This window comes from Sinocyclocheilus rhinocerous, unplaced genomic scaffold, assembly GCF_001515625.1.
Source record: "Sinocyclocheilus rhinocerous isolate Xijiao unplaced genomic scaffold, SAMN03320098_v1.1 scaffold564, whole genome shotgun sequence".
NCBI lineage: Eukaryota > Metazoa > Chordata > Actinopteri > Cypriniformes > Cyprinidae > Sinocyclocheilus > Sinocyclocheilus rhinocerous.
Genome location: NW_015645070.1, coordinates 380755 through 405108, shown reverse-complemented (window position 1 = coordinate 405108; position 24354 = coordinate 380755). Strand labels below are relative to the sequence as shown.

Below are 24354 nucleotides of genomic sequence, written 5' to 3'. Positions count from 1 at the left end.
ATTTTAAAAAACCACATGTTTTACAGACACTTCATATTAAATGGTATTTTATGGTTTTTATTGCATTTAATGTATTATGCTTTCAATAAAACATTTGCAATGGGTTTTTAAAAGCTGTTTTTATCCATTTTTAGCCTGAGTTTTTGTTGCATTTACACACTTTTGACCAGCAGGAGTCACCAGCGCTGCACAACACTGCCCTCTTGTGTCAATTTCTATGTACAAAAAGTAACCCCAGACACACACACACACACATATATTATATATATATATTGTATATACTCGCCATTCTAGACTTAGAGGTAATTTACAGATTGGTTTGCCCTTTCCTCCTTTTTTGTCTACAGGAAACGTTATCTGACCTGTGTGTGTTGGCGTTGAATGGATATTCACTATTACATTCCTAAACAGCCTTGCAAAAAAATCCTCATTAGCAAAACCAGTCAATATTCCCTCTCAGCTCATTTTCTCACCTTTCTCACGATCTCGGGAAATCCTTTCTCTCCCACATGTTTCAACAGATTAACCCACAAACTGTTCCATCAGGCCCAGATCAGCGCTGTTTTCTCATGTGTGACAGTGGAAGGTCAGAGTAATACTGTAATAGGTTCCAGAGCAGTGAAAAAGAGCTAATGAGAAAGACAGAACTGTGAAGAGGTGAGTTGACCGTGTTCATTTCACTTAGGGTCTGTGTGGATATTTATGAAAGCTTCAGAGATAAATTTCTTCCCAAAGGTTGCAGAACCATCAAATACCATTAGGATCAGAGGCTGAATATTTAAATACACAGATAAACTGTGTAATCTCTGTATCCAACAGGTAAAACAAAAGAGAATATGTAACAAGTTTGAATATGTTTACAAGTTTTGTTGTTGTTACAGAGTTCCCTTCCTCTCAGAGCTTTTACTAGCCTTGAAGGCTAGCAAATACCCCTCCATCACATCCAGTAAATACAGATGACCTTAAGAACTTCAACTCCCAGCAGCCCTTGCCCTGCAGAGATGAGAGAGAGGTCACTTCTAGGGTCTCATCCAGTGGGATCTTACAATTACTACTGCTCATGTTTTTATGCCATCCAAAACATAACAGCCTTGAGCTCATTAACCTAAAAACAGATGCTCAACTCTTTCATTGCCTTATTTCCCAGAAAGCTTTACCCACTGGCAGTGAAGATAGCCTGTCTCAGGTCATAGTGTTGAAGGACTCCGATAGACAGCAGACAGATTATAACCGGCAGATAAAAAACAAAAATACAAATATACAGTGATCACACCGAAAGAAAAAGACAGAAGACGTAATGCTTACTCTTTATTTATTTGCCCATAAATACTGTTTAGGTTTATGGAACACTGCTTTGAGTCTGTTTTATTGTCACTATTACGGTTTCAAGACCAAACCAATTGACTCCAAATGACACTGGCTCTAATGGTCTACAGAGCAAGATCTGATTAAACTTTAAGACCAAGATAAAACTGTAAATCTGTCCATTTTTTTAAAATCCTGATGAATTGCATACTAAAGATTTTTATTATACATGTAAGAATTCACCAAGACATCAACAAGTATTTATCAATTGTTGATGCCAATACAGAAGTTTGGTCTATATTTCAATCAGAATGGCTTGAGGTTGCGGTCCAACTTGAGCTAAATAATCCCAGCTAAAGTTAGTATTTTTTATATATATTTTCTAACATTTTAAGATGGTTACCCTGTAACCTGTACTTTTAGTTATTAGGTTTGCCACCTTTATCAGATTTAAAATGGTTTGGTTTTGCATCAGTAATATCTGTTGTGTGTATCATGGCATGACTGACAGAAGAAACTTCAAATACTTTTCTAACAAAAGGAAAAAAAATATTTTGCTCATCTTTTGGTCTGGGAGGGAACAAACTATAAATAAAGTAAAATGTTCTCAAAGAACACTAACTTTCCCATACGGAGAATTCAGATATAAGTAGTACAATTAAAACACTAATTAACAGACCAATACTAAACTATCAATCTATTTTTTTTTTTTGACATCAGTTCATTTCAAAACAATCCAACACTGTAAACATTTTTCTTTGAAAAAAACAAATATATATATATATATATTGCATTTTGTAAATGTTCAAAATATTTAACAGTGATAAGATCAAGCCAATGACACTGTAATAGCATTTATCTGGAATGAATTTTTCAAGTATTCTCATTTGGATTGATTTCCATGTCTCCATAATAAATCAGAAAAACAGCAACCATCAAATCAAAAATAATTGTATTCTAATCAAAGTACCATTTAACCATTATACTGACATTAACAACAAAAACTTAACTAGCTCAACTGGAAAATCCACCAGACCAGTAGATAATTTAATAAAAATAATAATTTTTTAAAAAGGCTCTAGAAAACCAGCCAAGCAGCAGAGCAAAATTTAACACTGTTACTAATCAGATTTTACACCTGTAATCCACTCTAACTGAATACTGAGCACATAAAGCTACATCTGGTTTAAAGAATAACACTCTGGCGCTGAAAATCATCACAATACTATTCCAGGCCTGTATACTGCAATATGTAAAGGCACGTGTACATGCACACATTTGTCCACACAGAGCCCTGAGCCTCATGTGGGCTAATCGCTTTAGATGTGCAAGATCATATGTCATCATTAGCCTAAAACACACTGTAATACAGTTAGCTAGCAGGCTTACACACTCCAGAGATAGAATCATCACTCTCAATCACCACACACACACATCCATTTACTCTCAAACAAAACTCCTGTTTGTTTGCTGTGAGTTTAAATGGTGTTTAAGTTACTTCGTGCATATGAGCTCAGAACAGACACCTATGAAAAAGCAAGAATGTGGGATCTTTGTTCTTGTTTAGCTGTAGTTCTCCATCCTCTGTAGTGTGTAAAGTTCACTATCTTTCTTCTCATCTTGTAAACATAAGCACGAACACTAGAGGTAATGAGATGGAGGTTGCATGTGTGTGTTTTGGGGTCAGAATAAGCAGCAGGGTAAGTGTTAGTGTCCACTGGTGCTCCCAAAGGCACTCTGGATTCAGAAGCCATCATCATCTACTTCATAGCCGTAATCTGTAGGAAGGAAAGAAGAGGAATGCAGAAAGGTTAGGACAAAACTTAATGCTCTTTTCTGAACTACATACAGTCATGGCCAAAAGTTTTGGCAGTGACATAAATTTTGTGTTTTGCAAAGTGTGCTGCTTAAGCTGTTGTGGTGTTCATTCACACTGTTTCTAGATTATTGTGTAGAGTGATCAGATGCATTTTAAATAATTGCTAAAAGCTTCATTGGCCAAAAAAGGAACTTTTTACAAAAAACAAATTTCACCGTTTTTTGATCCTGACAAAATGTCAGCTAACATTAATTGACTAATCATATCAGCAGCACATGTGAAAGTGTGAATGAGTACTAGTCAGGTGAAATCACTAGCATACTAATTAGTAGGGATGTAACGATTAACTGCGAGCCAGTTGAAAATCGATTCAAATATGTGACGATTCAAATCGGTTGAGATGCTAAACAAATCGCGATTAATTTAGGTGTCACCAGCAGTGCAGAGCTTGCTCAGGAATGGCAGCAGGTTGGTGTGAGAGCATCTGCACGCACAGTGAGGCCAAGACTTTTGGACAACGGCCTGGTGTCAAGAAGGGCAGCAAAGAAGCCACTTCTCGCCAAGAAAAACGTCAAGGACAGATTAAAATTGTGCAGGAAGTACAAGGATTGGACAGCAGAAGACTGGTGCAAAGTTATTTTCTCTGATGAAGCTCCCGACCGACTGTTTGGGACATCTGGAAAATTGATTGTTCGTAGAAGAAAAGGTGAACGCTACCATGAGTCCTGTGACGTGCCAACAGTGAAGCATCCTGAGACCATCCATGTGTGGGGTTGGGCAACACCCCGGATCTCAATCCCATAGAGAACCTGTGGTCAGTCCTCAAAAGGTGTGTGGACGAGCAGAAGCCCACAAATTGTGATCAACTCGGAGAACTAATAAGGCAAGAATGGATCGCCATCAGTCAGGTTTTGGCCCAGAAGCTAATATCATCCAGCATGCCAGAGCGAATTGCAGAGGTTATGAAGAACAAGGGTCAACACTGTAAATATTGACTCATTATATATTTTTTGCCAATAAAAGCCTTTAAAACTTATGATATGCTTATCATTGTTTTTCAGTATACCATAGAAACACATGGAAAAATAATCTACAAATACTGAAGCAGCAAACTTTGCTAAACACAACATTTATGTCACTGCCAAAGTTTTTGGCCATGACTGTACACTCACACAAAGAGCATAAAATGTTTTTGTCAAAATAAGCCATAGTTTTCATCCAGGAGGCTGTAAGGATTATGTATATACCTATATATATAGGATAATGTGTGTGTGTGTGTATATATATTTATACAACAGTTCTTGCAATATAACAAAGAGTGAAAAATTTAAGGGGGTCTGAATACTTTCCGTACCCACTGTATATATACACACACACACACACACACACACACACGTTATTGAGTAAACATTTATCGACATTAATATGAAGTGTACTTGAGAAAATATAACTTTTTTTATATTGAGAGACAATGAAAACTGAGAATATAAAAACAATTGGCAATTTAAAATATTACTAAATACTACACTAATGTATAAATACCACTGGTCTAAAATGAATACATCTCTATTATAAATTAAAAATGTATCCTAAAGTTGAAGGACAGACTTTATTGCATCACATACCAGTGCCGCCCATTAACTGCATGGCACTAACACAGTGTTCGTCCTCCTCATCCTCCTCTTCTTCATCTGCAGGGTCTTCGTACGCCACCGGTCCGCTCTCCACAACAACAGCATTCTGGGATGGGGCAGCAGGAGTGGCCACTGGGGCGCCAAGCCCTTTCTGATGGTAGAGAAGGAAGGAGAAAGTCAACATGAAATAGCATTCCCAGCTCATTCCACCCAGCTAGAGTGGAATTGATTGATTGGATAGTGAAAAGATTGGTTGGGAGGGGTTGAAAAATAAGAATTTGTGAGGTCAGTCAAAAAAGAGGTCAATCAAAAAGTCTTTTTAGAGGCAGAGCAATTACAGAGTAATTTCTTACAGAGGCTGTTTATTATCGTGAAGCTTCTTTGAAAAAATCTGTACTGTATAAAAGTACACATTTTCATAAGTTAAAATGGCTTGACTCTAAGTGATTGAACAATTATGAATATGTTTCCCTTTTTAGCATCAATAAATTGTGATTTGGTGACTTGAACACTCACAAAACACCCTTTACCAAGTCTGACTGTGTGCTCCTATTATCATGCTCCTACAAATGAGGATAACACCTACCATTACAAGTCAGCTTCAGATTTAGCAACAGTTAACCTTGTTCGTGAATTTATAAATGGTTTACTTTCCTGAGGGACAAAGGGAATACCATTAATCACAAAGCTTCATTTCCCATTGCCAAGTGATGGCAAGAGGTTGTCTAGTTACCCGAGTATTGACCCCTGGAGGTAGTATTTTTGGCCTTGGGTTCAAAAGAGCGTTGATTATGTATTCTCACACACACACACACACACACACACAAGTTTAAAAGTAGTAGAAGAAAAACCAGAGACCAAGATAAGACAGACAGACTGACTTAATAACAGAGAAAAACAAGACAGAGGAGAAAAGATCAAGGACTCTGACATACAGAAAGATGAAGCATCATGGAAGACACAGCCGGAGGGAGTGACAGAGCCACTCAAGAGCTCCAGCGGTCTATGGGCCAGAACGACAGCAAGGGATCAGTAGGATTCGAGAGAAAAGAGCATGTGTCATCAAAACCTCCTCAGAGTCCAAGATGTCAGTGACCCACTTTCCGTTGCAGCCACCTCAAACTGGCGCCTTTGAGTATCGGCTCAGAGTTAGACTGCTGATCTAGAAGCAGCTCGGTGGATGAAAATAATTCTCTTAATTTAGACATGAAAAGGAAAAACCTGTTTCTAGGTCAACTTAATGCCGTTTTCCTGCACCAGAGATAAACTAAGTGAAGCTCTGGGCCAGAGGGCCATTTGAGGGTTAAGGAAAAGTGGTTTAATATATCCAGAGACCTGCCAAGGATGTGCAAGTAGGAAGGACGGTGATTTAAATTCACTCACCTGATCGAGGGCCAGCTTCTTAGAGGGCTGTGCACACACCAGGGGCTGTAACCTTGGAGACAGCAAGACAGAGAGAGAGAGAGACAGGGAAAAGACATATAGACAAAATCATTAAGAGAACATGGCTTATTTTTCAAAAGCAGCTCTGGGATTTTTAAAAATCTGAATCTTAATATAAAGTTGACAGAAACACAAGGTCAAAACAAAAATTACGTACTATCCAGTCCTATAAACTCCAATAAATTTACCTCAGATCTGTTCTTTTCAATTCACTACACTGCTTAAATCACTGACTTATTATAATGCAAATCTTGACACATTATTTAAATTAATTCCTTAAATGTATGTAATTTAAATTCTATCAACCCAGAAAAGCATCGGTTTACAGACCCACAGAGACTCTAAATACCCCTGCTTCACAATGAAATGTCACTCTGTATATTTAGTAAAAATGTATTCACCAAAATGCATGAATAACAACAACATTTGTGAATCTAGCACATTTTCATAGATGGTGGCAGACATGGACAAGTCCTGTCTTGAATTACAGTTTATCTCAAATCTCTCACTGTAAAATTCCCAGTGGAATAAACATGGCAGCTCGAGTGACAACAGGAGGGGGAGATCGAGAGACAGACAGAAAGAGGGGGCAGGACAAGCACAGAAGAATCCAGAGACGCAGTTACGATCTCAGTATTTGCAAGTCAACGTGCAGTGGCACAGTTCGAATAATGAGTTTACTCATTATTCCAACGAATGTATGATATGTTAATGAGGTATGGATATGATGCACTAAACCTGCAGCATAAATAAACGCTAATCAGAATCATATGATTCTCCTAATAATACATCTGAATATGCAGAAGAGATTTAGCTCTCGTGGGAACAGTTCTCTTTACATAACCACAAGCCGTCTCGAATCTACTAAAACGCACATAATGAACTCAACTCAAACATCTCTCTAACAGACAGACAGATAGATGAAGAGAATTATAGAAAGATGGAAAGAATGACAAAAAGAAGGACAGAAAGGATAGAATGACAGCGAGAAGGATAGAAAGATGGATAGAATGACAGAAATAAGGATAGAAAGAAGGATAAAAATGGATTGAACAATAGGAAAGGAAACAAAGAAAGATGGATAGGATGACAAAAAGAAGGACAGAAAGATGGATAGTACGATAGAAAGGACAGAAAGATGATATATTGATAGAAAGAAGGATAAAAATAGATTGAACAATAGGAAAGGAAAGGAAACAAATGAAGAAAGAAGGATATAAAGAAGAATAGAACGATAAAAAGAAGGATAGAAAGATGGATATAGGAGGACAGAAAGATGGACAGAATGATAGAAAGAAGGATATAACAAAAGATGGATAAAATGAAAAAGAAAGAAAGAAAGAAAGAATTATAGAAAGAAGGATGGAACGAAAGGGTCGAATGATAGAAAGAAGGATATAAAAATGAATAGGATGATAGAATGATAGAAAGAAGGATGAAAAGATGGACAGAACGATAGAAAGATGGATAGAAAGAAAGAAGGATAAAATGATAGATGAATAGAACAATGAAAAGATAAAAAGATGGATAGAAATATAAAACAATATATAGATCGATAGAAGGATAGAGCGATAGATAGAACATTAAACAATGATAAATAAAATCATTGATAGAACGATAAATAGAACGATAGAATGACGGATAGAACGATAGATAAATAGATGGATAGATTCCTTCAGACTCTCAGTCAGTAAGACAGGCATGCATGGATGACAGTCCTTCATAGCCCAGCATGCGAGTGTCCTATTGATGCTACAGTGCATTCTGGGATGGGGAGTGGTGCGCTATTTGGCATGAAAACAAGCAGTCAGAGCCAAAACACAGTGACAACATTCTATTCCTGAGAAACAGTCTGTTCCACACACACACACACACAAATTCACATGTGTGTCAAGGGCTGATAAACTGTTCACACCACTGAGTGGGTCAATTATTCAAACACAGAGCACAACAATAATGATTAGGGGTGGGAATCAGGGACCTGCTGATGCGGTATATTGATATCTGGGTCACAATACAATAATATTGTGCTTCTTTGTGACAGTTATTCAAAACTGATATATACCGCTACCTTGGTGCTTTTCAGAATTATACTCTTAACCTTAGGAGTATGTTGAGTTCCTTCAATAGTTCTAATTATCTTTTTTCAAAATCAAAAAGATCTGAGAATAATACTGTGAGGTTGTAATACTGTTTCATATCTATTTTTTTCCTCTCATCATTAGTAATGATGTGCGAATGACCTCATTCCAAAGTCTCTGGTTTGTGGTTGTAATGACTCCATTGCTTCCTCACAGAACATTAAAAAACGTTCAGCATTTACTCTGACCTTCTGCATCACGCTGCTCTCAGTGTATGACTAAATGGCTGATGTCAACAGGGGCATTTATTTTATTGCGCTGAAGGTGTATGACACCAGCCTGACACTATTACCGCTGAGTGCATGAAAGCATGAGCAAACACTGCCTAAGAAGTAGGTGTCTTCATCTCAGAAGCATGCTTTGGTTCCAGGCAAAGATAAGGGTCTCTCTTTTCCTCTTATCTTTTTTCAAAATCAAAAAGATCTGAGAATAATACTGTGAGGTTGTAATACTGTTTCATATCTATTTTTTTCCTCTCATCATTAGTAATGATGTGCGAATGACCTCATTCCAAAGTCTCTGGTTTGTGGTTGTAATGACTCCATTGCTTCCTCACAGAACATTAAAAAACATTCAGCATTTACTCTGACCTTCTGCATCACGCTGCTCTCAGTGTATGACTAAATGGCTGATGTCAACAGGGGCATTTATTTTATTGCGCTGAAGGTGTATGACACCAGCCTGACACTATTACCGCTGAGTGCATGAAAGCATGAGCAAACACTGCCTAAGAAGTAGGTGTCTTCATCTCAGAAGCATGCTTTGGTTCCAGGCAAAGATAAGGGTCTCTCTTTTCCTCAAGGATGACGAAAACTTCCTCTCATTTTTGGGTCAATTCAGCCTTAAGAAAAACCCAACTTTCTTTGATCTTACAGACAGCAGACAGCTCACCTCTCCCTCTCTGTCTCTCTCTCTCTCTAGAGATGCAGGTTTTCTGCAAGTATAAGCTGATTAAGAAAGAAACTTTGAGCCGACAGCAGAAAGATCCTCAGAGGAAGTGAGACGGAAGCAAGAGAAAGAAAGGAAGAAAACCGGGAAGAGAGTCTGAGAGAGCGAGAGAGGAGACTGTTTAATTACCAGATGTGTGATGGTGTGAGATGGCGATTTCTGGCACTCCAGGTGTGAATGTCTAACATGAGATGGTCTTATGTATGGATACAGAGGAAGTGTTGGAAGAACAAAGGAACGGGGGACTGCAAAAATGAGCATAATCCATCTCAGGTTCTCACAAAGCCTTACCTCCAACTCTAATGAAAACCTTTTCATTCCAGCCAAAAAATGAACACTGTCTCACACAAACACTAACACTTTTTGTAATCTCCATGGTGCCGTATAAATGCTGAGCTGTGGGTATTTGAGAGGACAAGAAAATGACCAGAAAAGGTGGGAGGAGAGCGAGGGAGAGGGGGTTAAAACAGCAGGAGGCAATTATAGAGGCTATTTCTGGACGACAGAGAGAGAAAGTGAGAGACTTATTAAATTTAAGGTTCAGAAGCATGAAGGGACGAACAGACCAGCAGATGGGTAGATGTTCAGGTAATTGCGGGATGTCGGGAATATGCTGTAAAAAAAACAGTAGAGAGGCAGAAAAGGGAGGTTGCATGTCCGTGTGTGTGTGTCCATGTATAACACTACACAATACCTCAGTGTGTCACAGAGGGTGGACTGAACGGAATACAATGGCTTTACTGTCAGCAGAACATCATGCACACACATACACACACACACACACACACACACACAGTGAACTACACTCATTTGAATTTCTGTGATAAATTCAGGTTCAGCTGAAATAGCACTGGAAACCTCTTAAGAGAGCTTGAAAAAAAACATTGAGTTAGGGTTGTGAAATATATTGAATAGTCAAAGTGTATTTTCAATGACTTTGTTGGCAATACAAAAATAAGATTAAAATGTGCTTATTTAGCCATTATGTTTCCTAATCAGAGTTCTGTAAATTAAACTGTTGATTTCGGTGAACTCTAATTCAATGAGTAGTTTGTCAAAAATGTCCATGAAAGCCTCTGTGTGATGTTTAATTTATTAAATGTTTTTAAAAACACATGTAAATATTGTTTTTTACTATTTATGTATTGTTACATTGTTGCATAAAATTACACACACACACACACACACCTACCTTTCCAGATGTTTTTCAGAACAACATTAATTATACACTTTATACATTAAATATGTATTAGATCTTTCAGAAAAATATTCATTATATCTTTTATATGTTAAATATTGTTCAATACATAAAAACAATATAAAAAAAATTTTCAGCCTTTTTTAGCTATATTGCCCACCTGCAGAATCAGTCTATAAATGAATGAATAAAAAAATGAAAAAGGAAGGAAAGGTCATCTTTGAGCTGTAAACGGAAAGTCACTGAATAATGCGGACACTCCCGTTCTGGAAGACTCCATTCAGTAAAGACTGTAGGCTGTTATGAGTGAGAAAAACTGAGAAAGATAGAGTGAGATTGGCATGGTAACAGTGTAATGGCTTTTAAAAGGATGTTCAGATTGCTCACCTTTCCATTCAGAATCCAGAAAAAAAAAAAAACATAAAAGCTACTTTCAGAATGAATGATTCAACAGATCTATCCTGTTCACTTCAAGAATTCATTCAACGAGAAAAACACTACACACAGATAAAACTGGCCACTCAAAGAGAGAGACAAAGAAAAAAAAGAGAGAGTTGCTCATTGTTCCATGATATTGGCCTCACTGTGTCAGAGACAAACTGAAGGTGGAGCACATTTTCTGTGAAGGGCCACCAAGAGCCTCTCCTTAAAGAGAGAATATATCCATGACTAATGACAACCTAGAAGAGCACTCAGCCAAAGAATAACAGCATGAATGGAAATGAGTACAGGGTAGTGCAACACACACATCTTCTCCAAAAAGGAGGGTACCAGGGAGTGGGTCGCAGTGGGGCCTCACTTTAAATATGTGCTCTAAACTTTAATGTGTTCCATACCAGCATTAAGAGACTAAATATAGAGCAGAAGGGGGCTATTCTGACTGACCATATGCATGGGACTTTCTCTCTCTCTAACACACACCCACGGTTAATTTAGCCCAGACTGGGCTATTCTTAACAGACCTGCCCTATACTCAAGGGCACAAAAGGGTAAAGGATATAAAAAAGAGCGAGAAACAAACATAAGAACCTTTCACTCTTGCAGCCTCACCCACAAAGCTCTAGGGATTTTCCATCTGAGGGTCATGAGTGAGATCCTAGTTAGCTTTTCCAAGAAAACTGATCTAACAACTCTGCATTCAAAATTCACACATATGGGAATTTACAGTTTTGATGAGGATTTCTTATCTTATCTAGCAGATTATACTACTATGAGAAGTGTTGCTTTATCAGATGACAATACAACAGTACTTAGATATGTACTGTGGTCCTGAATGATTAAACTGTTCATACACCACAGTTTTTACATGGTACTTCAAAAATACCATGGTATTACCATCACAGCAGCAGAGGTCTGAAAAAATGGAGAGCGACATAATGAATCTATCTTTTTTGAGCACCAAAAACCATGGTAATACCATAATATTATTCGTGGTTATAACAAGATGCTATATTAGCGACAGAAACCAGCATCAACAGGACAGATTCACCAGTAAAACCACAAAAACATGTGATCTGCATGACATGCTTGACTAATGCAGCATGCAAAACGTCAAAGCAGAAAGCATTATAGCATAACAGGCTAATTTTATTAGACTGCTTGCTGTTACGAAGCTGAAGTAAAGCTTCAATTTTTCTTTAATCCAACTATTTCAATGATTCATGAAATGAAGGCAGACTCTGTCTAGAAGATGCACATTGTTTAAACATTGCAAAATGGTGAAAACACAAAATGTTTTAATTTGAAATGATATAAAGTCTTGTACCCTGCCATTGGTATCCGTAGGTCTATAGTTAGCATAGAGAAGAAAAACAGCTGAGTTGGTAATAGGAAAAAAGGGGTGTGGGCAAACGAATAAAAGTCAGGGCGTATCAATAGGAGTGGATCTGTTTTTAGACTGTCCACATCAACACTCAAAGACACAGGATTGCTAGATGAGAAAACAAACATTCACAACATTTTTGTTGTATTAAAGTAAACCACTTTCTGTGAACACAAAATCTCCCCATTCCAAGTTATCTGTCTGTCTCGTAATGTTGCTTAATGCAACACTATCACAGCCAATCAGAATATATTTGAGTGTGTTTTTGGACAATAAAGATTTATCTGGGGGGGGCAACACAGGTTGACACAAAAAAGTAATAGAAACCAAAAAAAATGTCTAGTCACTCACTGCAGTTGTGGCTGCTTAGGATTAAAACTTTTTACATGAAAGAGATTTTTTTGCATCATTCTTGGATAGGAAGTGGGGTTATAGACTGTGATGGTGGGGTTTTTCTAGGACAGATGGCGAGTTATGTAGTATAAAGGATTTTTTAGAACAGAATGTGTAATTGAAGGTGTGTGGGCAAAAAAAAAAAAATCCAAAAAAGCAGGGAGTGAGAGAAAAACAGAAACAAATTGAGACAGGATAATCATACCATACCTCTTGCCAAAGCTGCTGATCGTTTGGCCAATCTTGGGTGAAGTCAGTTGGGGTTTCCGTTGGCGGGCCGCAGGGGATCTTTTGGCTCCAGCAGAAGCTTCATCAGTCTGGCGAGTGGGACTTTTTGGGCTGGATTTGTTTAAGTCTTTCAGAACATCGTAGTTTATTTTAGTGGAGATGCGTTTCTGCTCCAACATCTTTTCAATGGCTTCATCTGCAGTGCTGGCACTGATGGGCTCACGCCTCCGTGCTTTTTTTCTAGGCTTTGAGACAACATAAAAATAAGAAGGTAAACACATAAACATTTGAGACCCTGACAACTGCACCTGCATTTATGAAGTGCCTTTTACCTTCCGCTCTTTATATGTACCCTCCTCCTTTTCCTTTGCTATTCTCTCCTCCTTTTCTGAAGAAAAACAAAAGTGTTCCAAACTCAATTTAAATGAATCTGTCAAGGCTAAAATGAACAAATTGGAAACTTCAATCTCTTCCACCTTTCTGTTCTTTGAGGTAGTCTGCATTTTGAAGCATCCACAGTTCAGTCTTTACCTTAACTTCCTTCTCATTAAGGATATACTAAGAGAAAAAAAGAGAAACAATATATAATCCCTTACGTCATGGTGGATGAGTTGAAGAGACAGTAAATCGCAACATATCCAATTCAACTCTATTCTAATGCAATCCCATTATTCAGTTTTGGATGTGAAATCCCATCTCAGATTTCAGCTTTATAGAACCACAATGACGCTGATTCTCTCAATGGACAAGACTTCAAACATGAGCTTATGTAACTCTGTATTTGCTTTCAAAGCAAATTACCATGTCGTTACCATAGTGAGGTCAAAACTCACCCGATCGATCTCATCCTCGTCGATACCGCTCAGGTCTAGCTCACAGTTTTCTTCCTCCACATCTGATGGAGAAAAACAAAGACTGTTCCTAAATATTTAAGATTTTATTTGTAGATATAAGAACATCACAAGTCATATTCATTTTTTTTTTCAAAATTAAAACAAAAACCACAAAATGAAATGAAATAAAATATTTGTGTTGTGAATCTCATTCAGACTGCTTTGACAAAAGAAAAACAAAAAGAGTCTCGCCTTGTGCTTTCTCCACATAATTAAAGTGTATTTAAGGTTTCACTTTCCTAAGGAGAAACACATGCTGATTATGCATTATAGCATTTATATTTTTGCTGCCATTCAGAAAACAGTTCTCTGAGCCAGTTGTTCAATTAGGGTAGTGGATATATACAGAAAATCCCACTGCAGTCTAACCTTAAAACCTTCATAAAAAAATGTCCCTCAGCAAAACCACGTGGCAAAATAAACTCGAATACATGTGTGTTTCTCTGTAGTTTCTGCCCTGTAGCAAATCTTACTGGATAGTCCACTGGGGCTGCTGGGATCATTATAACAGTGGCTCTACAGTAGAAACTTCCAGGGTTATTCTCCCTCTGCCTTTCGTCTCTTTCCTCTTTTCCAGGTCCAGTTCCTCCCTTCCCCCAACTTTACTCTTTTCTTTCTGCCTGGAGATTGCTGGCAACGCTTCAGAAGTTTGCTTTATAGAGCATCCCTCGCTCTCTCTCTCATGTGTTGTATTGGGGAAGGGGTTAGGGGGAAAAAGCACAGAAAGAGAGGGAAATTCTGGTTTTCTCGCTTCTGAACAGGGGGCCCTCAATGCCAGCAGATCCCGTGAGTCAAGAAACCTGACCTCCTCTTACCGCTCACATCTGAACACGCACAGACAAAACACATTTAAACCAACACACAGAGAGTCCTCCAATACCGCACATCAAAACACACTGTGCCATGAGTCACATGTGTGTGATGTGGTGAGAGCATGAATAGCAGAGATTAGTTACAACAGGCGAAATAAAACCACACCAGAGAGAGACTACCAGGTGCAGCTGGATTCAAGAAAAGAGAAGATGAATAAAGAGAGCCAAACTGTAATAAAACCAGCAGTGCAGTCTCTCTTTCCCATTAAGCCTAACTTTGTGTTCATGTTCAAATGTTGTTTTTTGTCCCGTCTGTTTTCATTTACTATAGCATTTAAAGTGTTCTTTTAATAGTCATTTTAATAGCATTTAGTGTTACTTTTTGTTCAGTATTGACTTGGTCATGACTACTGCCACTTAAAGGGATAGTCCACCCAAAAATTAAACTTCTGTCCCCATTTACTCACCCTCATGTTAATCCAAATACAGTACTGGTTTTTCTTTAGTGTCTTTTGCTTGCAATTACAATTAATGTGGACTGAAGGATTCAAACTTCAAAAAGGATGCAAAAGCACCATAAATATAGCCTATATAACTCGTGCACTATATTTCAAGTCTTCAAGTAACATGATGATATTACTAGTAATATGATGCTGAATCTTAAGTCAGCATGAAACCGAAATTGCGATAGTCTTTTCTTCATTATTGTAATGCATGGACTTGATTTTGTCAGTCGAAAGTGATTGGGTTGATGGATTTGGTCATGTGCTAAGGGCACATGAAGTTTATAAAAGCTAAAAAATAATGATGCACTCAATTTGTTTTAATAAACACTGCAACATTCCATAAAAACATAAAATTGTTCATTTCAATTTCATTATGACAGTAGTCAACATTAATTCTAGAACTGGATCAGTTCAATTTGTGAATGAATCGTTCAGACTGTTTTTGTGAACCAGATCAATTGATTAAATTAAAAGATCTGATATAAAAGAACAATTTATTCACACACTGGACATCACTAGGGCAGAGAGCGGGGTTAAGATTTTAAATGAATATTGACTAATTTCAGTCCATTCTTTGCACAAAGTTATCATACAACTTCAGAACACTTCAAATATAGTCGCATTGGTTGCTTTTATGGTGCTTTTTCAAGTTGTTTTTAAACCTTTTTTCAGAAACCATTTAAAAAAAAAAGTCTGAATATAATCTCCAAAATGTATAATTTTGTGTTGCACAGAAGAAATAAAGTCACATGAGCAAGTAAACAATAACAATTTTCATTTCCGAGTGAACTGTCCCTTTAACCTCACCTGAAAATCACAGAGGCAATAAAAAAAACCCTGAGAAGCAGAAAAAATGAACCAAGTTCAACAAAATTACAGAGAAGAGAAACAACAAATGACAGACTCCACCTAACACTAATCATTCTTCCTCTTCATCTATTCCCCTGTTCTTCAAATCTAAAAACGTCTCCATCCTGAGGCTAAATTTCTGAATGATGTTGTCCACCTAGACATTAGCGTTTCCGTGTGCCTTCAGAAAGAGTTCAAAGGCCCCCCTTCATCTCCAGAGGTTTCACTGACACCAACACCTGTTCAGCGTCAAGCACGGTGTCTGACTAAAGACGTACTGATATTTCAAGATATCACCAGACGGACACCTCCTTTCTTTCTCTCCCTGGACAATTCTCTCTTCAGCACAAGCAGAAGCTCACCAAACGTAATCATCTGATAACGTCACTCAAACTGACTGGCGGGTCAGAAGAACAAGCGCTAAAGCCCAGTGAAAGGAAAAGACGCACAATGGAGATGCAGAGATATGGAATGAGAGAGGAAGGGGGGTTTCTTCTTGAGGCGAAGAGGGCAGACAGCCCCATTAAAAACTGACCCCTTCTTACCCCTGTGACTTCCCCAGGGAAACCCCTCGCCCACTCACACACCTGCTACAACTCTCTATATCGCCCAGAGGCTGGAAAGAGAGAACGAGAGCGAGAGAAAATGTCAAGAGAAAATATATGCATGTGCTTTTTCACACTCTACTGTACATCCACAGAGCAAAAAATGGGGAGGGTTGGACATATTTTTGTATAATAAAATGGAAATGTAACAGCAGAGAGAAGAAGAGAGAAAAAGATTTGAACAGACTTTATTCATGAGATTTCCCATTCCCACATGTTCGGTTGCTCTTCAGGTGTTAAATCTAGACAGGAAAACAGCCTCACGGGGGTCCGCACACAGATTTTTCTGTCAGTGCATGTTAACGGAACAGTGAACGTGTCTATCACATGGATCGGGCCTCCCACAGTCATTTGCTTTTTCCCCTCTCCACACGTCTGTCAGTCAGTCACACGTTTATGATGTCATATTTCACACAGATAGCAGCGTCCCTGTCGGATGACATCACATCACTGTCAGTGCTTCACAGTGCATTTCATTAGGAGAAAACAAAGCAATAAATGAGTGACACGAATTAACATAAAGATAACAAATCAAACAGCAGGAAAATAAGGGAATGTAAACATTATAAATCATTAATTTGTCATGTTGAAAAATTCACTACAGCTAGCACAATGTTGCTATGACAATGGTTTCACAGCTTCAAAATTTTTTTATTTTTTATTATACTCTAGTTTAAAGTTGATACTACGGCTTGGTGATGAATTTAATGATACATTCATGTAGATTTCGATGGAGAAGTAAAATGAAGTTACACTGTGAATATTGTACAGATTTTAATGTGCTTTCGATGAGAGAATTCAAATTCAATATTTATATATGACTATACAGTTGCATCTCAATAAATTAGAATGTCATGGAAAAGTTCATTTATTTCAGTAATTCAACTCAAATTGTGAAACTCTTGTATTAAATAAATTCAATGCACACAGACTGAAGTAGTTTAAGTCTTTTGGTTCTTTTAATTGTGATGATTTTGGCTCACATTTAACAAAAACCCACCAATTCACTATCTCAACAAATTAGAATACTTCATAAGAAAGTATTCTCTAACTTTATTTAATACACGAGTTTCACAATTTGAGTTGAATTACTGAAATAAATGAACTTTTCCACGACATTCTAATTTATTGAGATGCACCTGTATATACAGTACCATTTAAGAAACATTTCTTATTATCAATGTTGAACAGTTGTGCTCTTTTTCTTAGGAATCTTTGGTGAACAGGAACCTTAAAATAAATACATACATACACACACACACACACAATCTCAGTGCATGTTAACTACATAAATATCAATATCGTCAAAAGGGTGAAAAAGACAGATCATTTCTTAGCTATATCACCAAGACCAAGTATTAATCATAAGACCTACAACTTACACAGCACCTCAAAAGCATGTGATCTGTGACATTATTCTAAACATTGTGTTTATGAACATCATTATAAAGACTAACAAAGGCACATCTGTGTGCATTATAAAAGCCTTATGAATGTAAATTACCATCACTTTTGGTCCATCTGTCCTTTACAAACCCCTAACAGCTGTCCTGAGGATGTGTTCAAAGCGAACAAGAAGAATAAATGTCACTCACACACTTACTCTGTCTTTCATTCTCCTTTGAAAGGCACCTCTCCCTCCCCTCCTCTCTCTATCTATCTCCTCCCACTTTATCCCTCTTTCCTAGTGTAAATGAACAAGTCTTTTCTCTCCTCCTACTCTGAAGATCCAGGGAGACTCTGACAGATGCGAAGAGGGGAGGGCAGGATCTATCTACTTTTTTATGTTACAGGCAAACAGTGAACAGTAAAAATATGCAAAGGGACTAGAAATTAGACAGAAATAAACTTAATGGACTGACTTGTCAATTAACGAAAGGAAAAACAGAAACACAGAAGCACAGTAAAACTAGATATTTTGGCATCTCCTACTGTGTGGTCAGCAAGGGGGCCGGAGAGGACAGTGAGTGACCATCTGGAGACTCACACTCACTGCGGCATTGTTAAGATCACAGGTCCTCCGCCCCCTCAGAGAATTACACTGCATTACACAGCAGCACCGGATTTTTCTCTCCACACACACACACACAAAGGGAAACCCTTCTGACATCCTCACAGAAGAGAAATGACCTTAGAAAAACAGGAAAAGTCAAAATGAAAAGGTACAAAAAAGAAAGACAGGATGAGGAGAGGATGGAGACCTTCAAACGCCAGTTTACAACTTGCTCTCTATCCTTTATTGGCATGGCAAAAATTGTATGTTTATATTGACAACATATTTCAAGCACAGCAAAATTGTGAGAAAGAACAGAGAAGCATGAGTCAATACTACTCTTTGAAAATTCATATACATACCGTAGAACACAGTGTAAAGGGAAGTATAGTAAATAATTTAAAACACAGCTTCTGAGGAAATATATTAACATTGTGGAGTAACATAGATAGTAGGAACTGATGAATTTAAATAAAATGGAATAAAGATGTAATATTCATTAAAACAAGTTACTGTGATAGTTCACTCAAAAATGACAATTCTGTGATCATTTATTCACCTCATGTCAGTACAAACCTGTATGACTTTCTTTTTTGTGTATAAAAAAGATACCTTGTGAAATGTCTCAGTGTTTTTTGTCCACAAAATGGAAATCAATGGTCACAAAAAGTATTTGGTAATCAACAGAAAAAATACCTTATTTTGTGTTGTGGAGAACAAGAAAATCAAACAAGTTTGGAATGATATGAGAGTTAGAGAATGACAACAATTTTCATTTTTGAGTGAACTATCCCTTTAAGGAAAATTATGAAGTACAAGACTAATGGTGCCAATAATGGTGATAATGAAGTTCTCTATCTCTGATGCAACATACTGTATACTGGCACATCACACAAACATGTTTGTATTTTTAAATAAGAACATCCAGCTCGCTCTCATTCTCACACAGAAGAACTAGAACACTCTAACAAGCATCTTATTGTCTGGAATGGAACAATGAGCCTACCTAAAAATAAACAGAGAATAGACAGAAAAAGCTGAAGCAGACAGAACCAAGACAGAAGTGCACACACACAGAGAGCCATATTGTCAGTGCCCATATAAAATCACAGAGATGAAATAAACAAATTGAGAGAAATAAATGACATATTGCTGCCAATTTACAAGGCATTCACTTGAGTTTACCTAGACGCTGGGCAAAACAAAAGCACTAAAAATACCTCTTCACTGAGTCATGATTTTTCCTGAACCCCACTCAAAAACCAAACCAAAATATACACACGCACTGTTCGAGCGGGTCTCGCGGGCAAACAAACTCGCACACAGCCACCCATAGTGGGTGGATGAAAGACAGTGTGCTAATGACAAGGTGCTGTGTTCAATTAATGCTTCAAAGAGTGGAGGGGGGGCTTCCTCTTCCTCCACCCCATACAAATCATCCACAATCACCACAACCAATCGAAAACATGACAACCTGCTCGCACAGCCAATCACACAATCTGACAACCTGACAAGCACACTATCCCCAGGAGTTTACCAGCTGCAGCTCTCCTGCCTGTGATCAACAAAGTCTTATTCTCTCTCTCAAATGCTCTAGTGCTATAGAGTAAACGCAACAACCACAAAAGATAACACAATCATTTCAGTCACTCTTCAGTCACTCAAATAAGTCACTCTTAGAGTTCTGTTGTGCAGAGGCTCGGTAACTCTCGCTATAGTGTAGATGTGGTATAGATCAAAATTTTAGAAAAGAAGTCGCTCCCATTTCACTCCTCTTCCTCCATTTATAGCATAACAGCACAAATGTCTGAATGAAGGGTGAATCTAGAATAAAAGTGAATTAAAAATGGATAAATGTCAATGTCTACAAAAGGAGTCACTCCAGTTACACTCCACATCATATACTATATTTATGTCATAACAAAACAATTGTGTGAATGAAGGGTGAATCTAGAATGAAAATGGATTAATGTGAATGCTTAGAAGAGAAGTCACTCCAGTTCCACTCCTCTTCCTCTATCTATAGCATAACATTACAAATGTGTGAATGAAGGGTGAACCTAGAATGAAAGTGAATTAAAAATGGATAAATGTCAAAGTCTACAAAAGGAGTCACTCTAGGTACACTCCACGTCATATACTGTATTTATGTCATAACAAAACAATTGTGTGAATGAAGAGTGAATCTAGAATGAAAATGGATTAATGTGAATGCTTAGGAGAAATCACTCCAGTTCCACCACTCTTCCTCGATCTATGGCATAACATTACAAATGTGTGAATGAAGGGTGAACCTAGAATGAAAGTGAATTAAAAATGGATTCATGTGAATGTCTAGAAAAGGAGTCACTCCAGTTACACTCCATGTCATCTATTTATGTTATAACAGCACAAATGTGGGAATGAAGGTTGAATTTGAAATCAAAGTGGATCAATGTGAGTTTAAAATAGGAGTCACTCCACTTACACTCTTCTTCTATATGTCGTAATAACACAAATGAGTGACTTGACAATGAATGTGGAATAAAAAGGAATTAATGTACAGTAAGTGATTACAAAAGGAGTCACTCTAGTGCCATTCTTCTACTCATGTGGTATTAGAACAAATGTGTGGCTAAACGAACGTGAAATGAAAGTGGATTAAATGAAAGTGGATTAATGTGAGTGTTTAGAAAAGGAGTCACTCCAGTTCCACTCTGCTTAAACTCATTACAAAACAGAAAAAAGTGTAAATGTGTGAATGGCAAATGTGGAATAAAAATGGAAAGAAAGTGGATTAAATGAAAGTTAATTAACGTTAATGTTTCACAAAGTTGTCATTCCAGTGACACTACTTCTTCTCTACTTATACCGTGTCATAGTTTTGACAGCAAAAATAGTGATAATAAAAAGGGACTGTGGAATTAAAGCGGATTAAGCGTTTGTGCAGTTTGAAAATACAAGCACACTCCTACCATTCTCTTTTTCCTCTCTCATTTTGGTGATGGACTCGGGCAGGCCCAAACTGGCTGCAGTGGGAAGTGCTCCAAGCAATAATGCTAACGAGGGCCGTTTGGTTGGAGAGACTTTCTCTCTATCTCCGTCCTGCTCATTGCCATCTCCATCCTCTCCAGATAAAGTACTGCACAGGTGAGATGCTGCTGCCCTCAGCTCGTCATCCTCTCCTTCCTCATCACCAGCTAGGATGCTGGACGACACCAAGGAAATCACATCATCTGGAAAAAGCAAGCAAGAAAATATGCACACATCACAAATGAATCATTGCAGGAACATCAAATAAAAGAGTATAATGAAAGAAAGAAAAAACTGCATGAATGCAAACACAGTGAATTTATTTTTGTAATTAAATTATTTTGCTAATTAAAACATAAATCTAGATGCATTCGCCCTTTGATTTTAAACTTCGCTATGATCCAGCTGAGAAGGGGTGAAAGTAATTATACAAACAAACACAGCTGACCACAGTAACACACATGCATGCACACACACAACCGTAAAGTGAACACACATGCATGAACAGAGACACTCAAACACACATACAAACACTCCCATACTCGCGGTCTTAATTAGTTCCCTCCTGTAATTACTACATTATTATAGAGAGATAACACGCATGGGGAAACACTGGATCTCTGATTGTGGGTGCTGCTGAACAAGGAGCTAATTGGACAGCAACATAAACAGAATTTCTGCACAAGGGAAGTAACACTCCATTTCCTGAAGAAAACAGCAGTTCTCACAAAGCAATTCTGACAACAAGATAATCATTTGTTTTAAACGTAAACATTTTGGGTGTCATTCACCAATAATTTTGTTTCTCACTGGCACTTTCCAGTATTCATACACACATTGATTACCCATATCTTACCCTTGTTCTTACCCATATTCTAATGAGAAATCTGGAATATCCTAAATGAAGGACTGTGTGCCTGCAGTTAGTAATTGGCAAAATATATGCTCAAACAATCTTCATTTCACAATCTGTATTTCTGTAGCTTAAACAGAGGATTGTAAATGTTCAAGTAAGGTCAAGTGTTTCATTCTTAAAACCAGATGATACACAATTAACTGGCCTAAACTACTCTTGATGGTTGTATGTGCATGTCAATTCTATCCAATAATGAATGATATTTCTATATTATATCATTTTTTACACTGTTTACTTAATTTTAATAAGTTAAAAATAGATATTAAAACGTATACTTATAAAAATGTTACTCAATGAAAGTGTAGAGATTTCTTTAAAATAAATAAATTATTTTATTCAAAAAGGAAGCAATTAATTCAATCAAAAGTGACAGTAAAGAATGTGCTATATGATGTTTTTATATAAATGTTATATAAAAGACATCTATTTCAAATAAATGCTGTTCTTTTGAATATTCAACTTATCAAGTATTCCTGAAAAAATTTTACAGTTTCCACAAAACTGTTGCAGCACAACAATTTTCAACTGGGAAGAAAACAAAAAATGTAATCACCAAATCAGCATATTAGGATGATTTCTGAAGAATCCCATAAAAACTGAAGACTGGAGTAATGGATGCTGAGAAATTATTTATATTTAAATTGTAATGATATTTTTCAATATTACTGATTTTACTAGGGATGTAATGATATTATCAATATCGAAATATCACGATACCAAAACTCGAGATTATCGTGGTCACATGACGCTCTTCTGGGCAAAAAGTGTATTTTACTGTATATTTAAATATTCTAACATAAAAGGTCTTTAAAGTTGTGTTTTTGGCCATTATGCTTTGACACAGTATCTGTCAGAACTAAAACCAAAAGCACAATATGGCTTAATCCCTTCATCAAGTCTGTTTGTGCTGCGCATTTCAAAGCGAAGCGCACATTGTTCATGCGATCAGCTCGTGATCCGGTGTTTTCCGTGCCTCCGAACGGCTCCGTTCACAGTGAACTCGTTTATTGCACGTACTGTGAGTTACCGCGCATTTGGAAACGCAATAGCTACCAGTTAGGCTTTATTTTCGCGGCAGATGTTTACAGCATTTCACTAGATTTGACACGCGTTTTTGTTTTTGTAAGCCTTTTTCACTGAAGCTGGAGTTTTCCTTCAAAATAAAAGCTCTACTGCCATTTCTGTCAAAATAAAAGCTTAAAAGTGCAGTATGAATTGCTGACAGCTAGCTGTTTAAATGCAGTCCAAATAAAAAAAAATCTCTTTCAAGTGCAGAAATTAGGAAAGAAGTATTGTAATTTCCCTACTGTAAAGCAAAATATACCTATGAAATATTAATTTTCATTTATTTTACTGTGTAATTTTTACAATACATGGCTACTGTCATTGTTATTATTATTATTATTATATTCTAATTTGTTTGGCTTCCTAAAACACCTGTGTGAATGTAATTTAGACTGAGACAGTATATCACAAATAAAAAGAGGGTTGAGAGTCCCCTTTAAACTTTCAAGTCAATTCACTGACTTTTCTAAGAAGTTTTCTTAGTTAAGAAACATGGGTTGCAGCTCTTAATTTTGAACTCTCAAAGTGCATTAGATAGAATAATTGAACTTTAAAATGTACTAAATGTAAATTTTTCCCCCAGTTCTTTATTTGGCTTTTTTTTGTGTTAAATATCGCAATAAATATCGTATCGTGGACTTCACATCGTGATATTATCTTTTTTTTTTTTATGTTTGTATTTTTGTACAAGTATTTTTGATCACATAAATGTAGCTTTGGTGAGCAAAAGACGCATAAACATTAAAAAGTCTTAATGAAGCACAAACTTTGG

General features: G+C 37.1%; 1 protein-coding gene across 2 annotated transcripts in view; it reads right to left on the bottom strand.

Moving 5' to 3' along the window:
• Positions 1-2357: 2357 nt before the first annotated feature.
• The window catches only part of LOC107705399 (transcription factor IIIB 90 kDa subunit-like), a 46204-nt gene continuing 24207 nt past the window's right edge, over positions 2358-24354 (bottom strand). For both annotated transcript variants that reach the window (XM_016508670.1, XM_016508671.1), the window contains 8 exons: positions 21544-21804; positions 13765-13826; positions 13408-13489; positions 13264-13319; positions 12914-13176; positions 6142-6193; positions 4750-4909; positions 2358-3083 (listed from right to left, as the gene is read on the bottom strand). In XM_016508670.1, the coding sequence (XP_016364156.1) occupies positions 3049-3083; positions 4750-4909; positions 6142-6193; positions 12914-13176; positions 13264-13319; positions 13408-13489; positions 13765-13826; positions 21544-21804 (971 nt within the window). In that variant the 3' untranslated portion in view covers positions 2358-3048. The remainder of the gene's footprint in view (positions 3084-4749; positions 4910-6141; positions 6194-12913; positions 13177-13263; positions 13320-13407; positions 13490-13764; positions 13827-21543; positions 21805-24354) is intronic.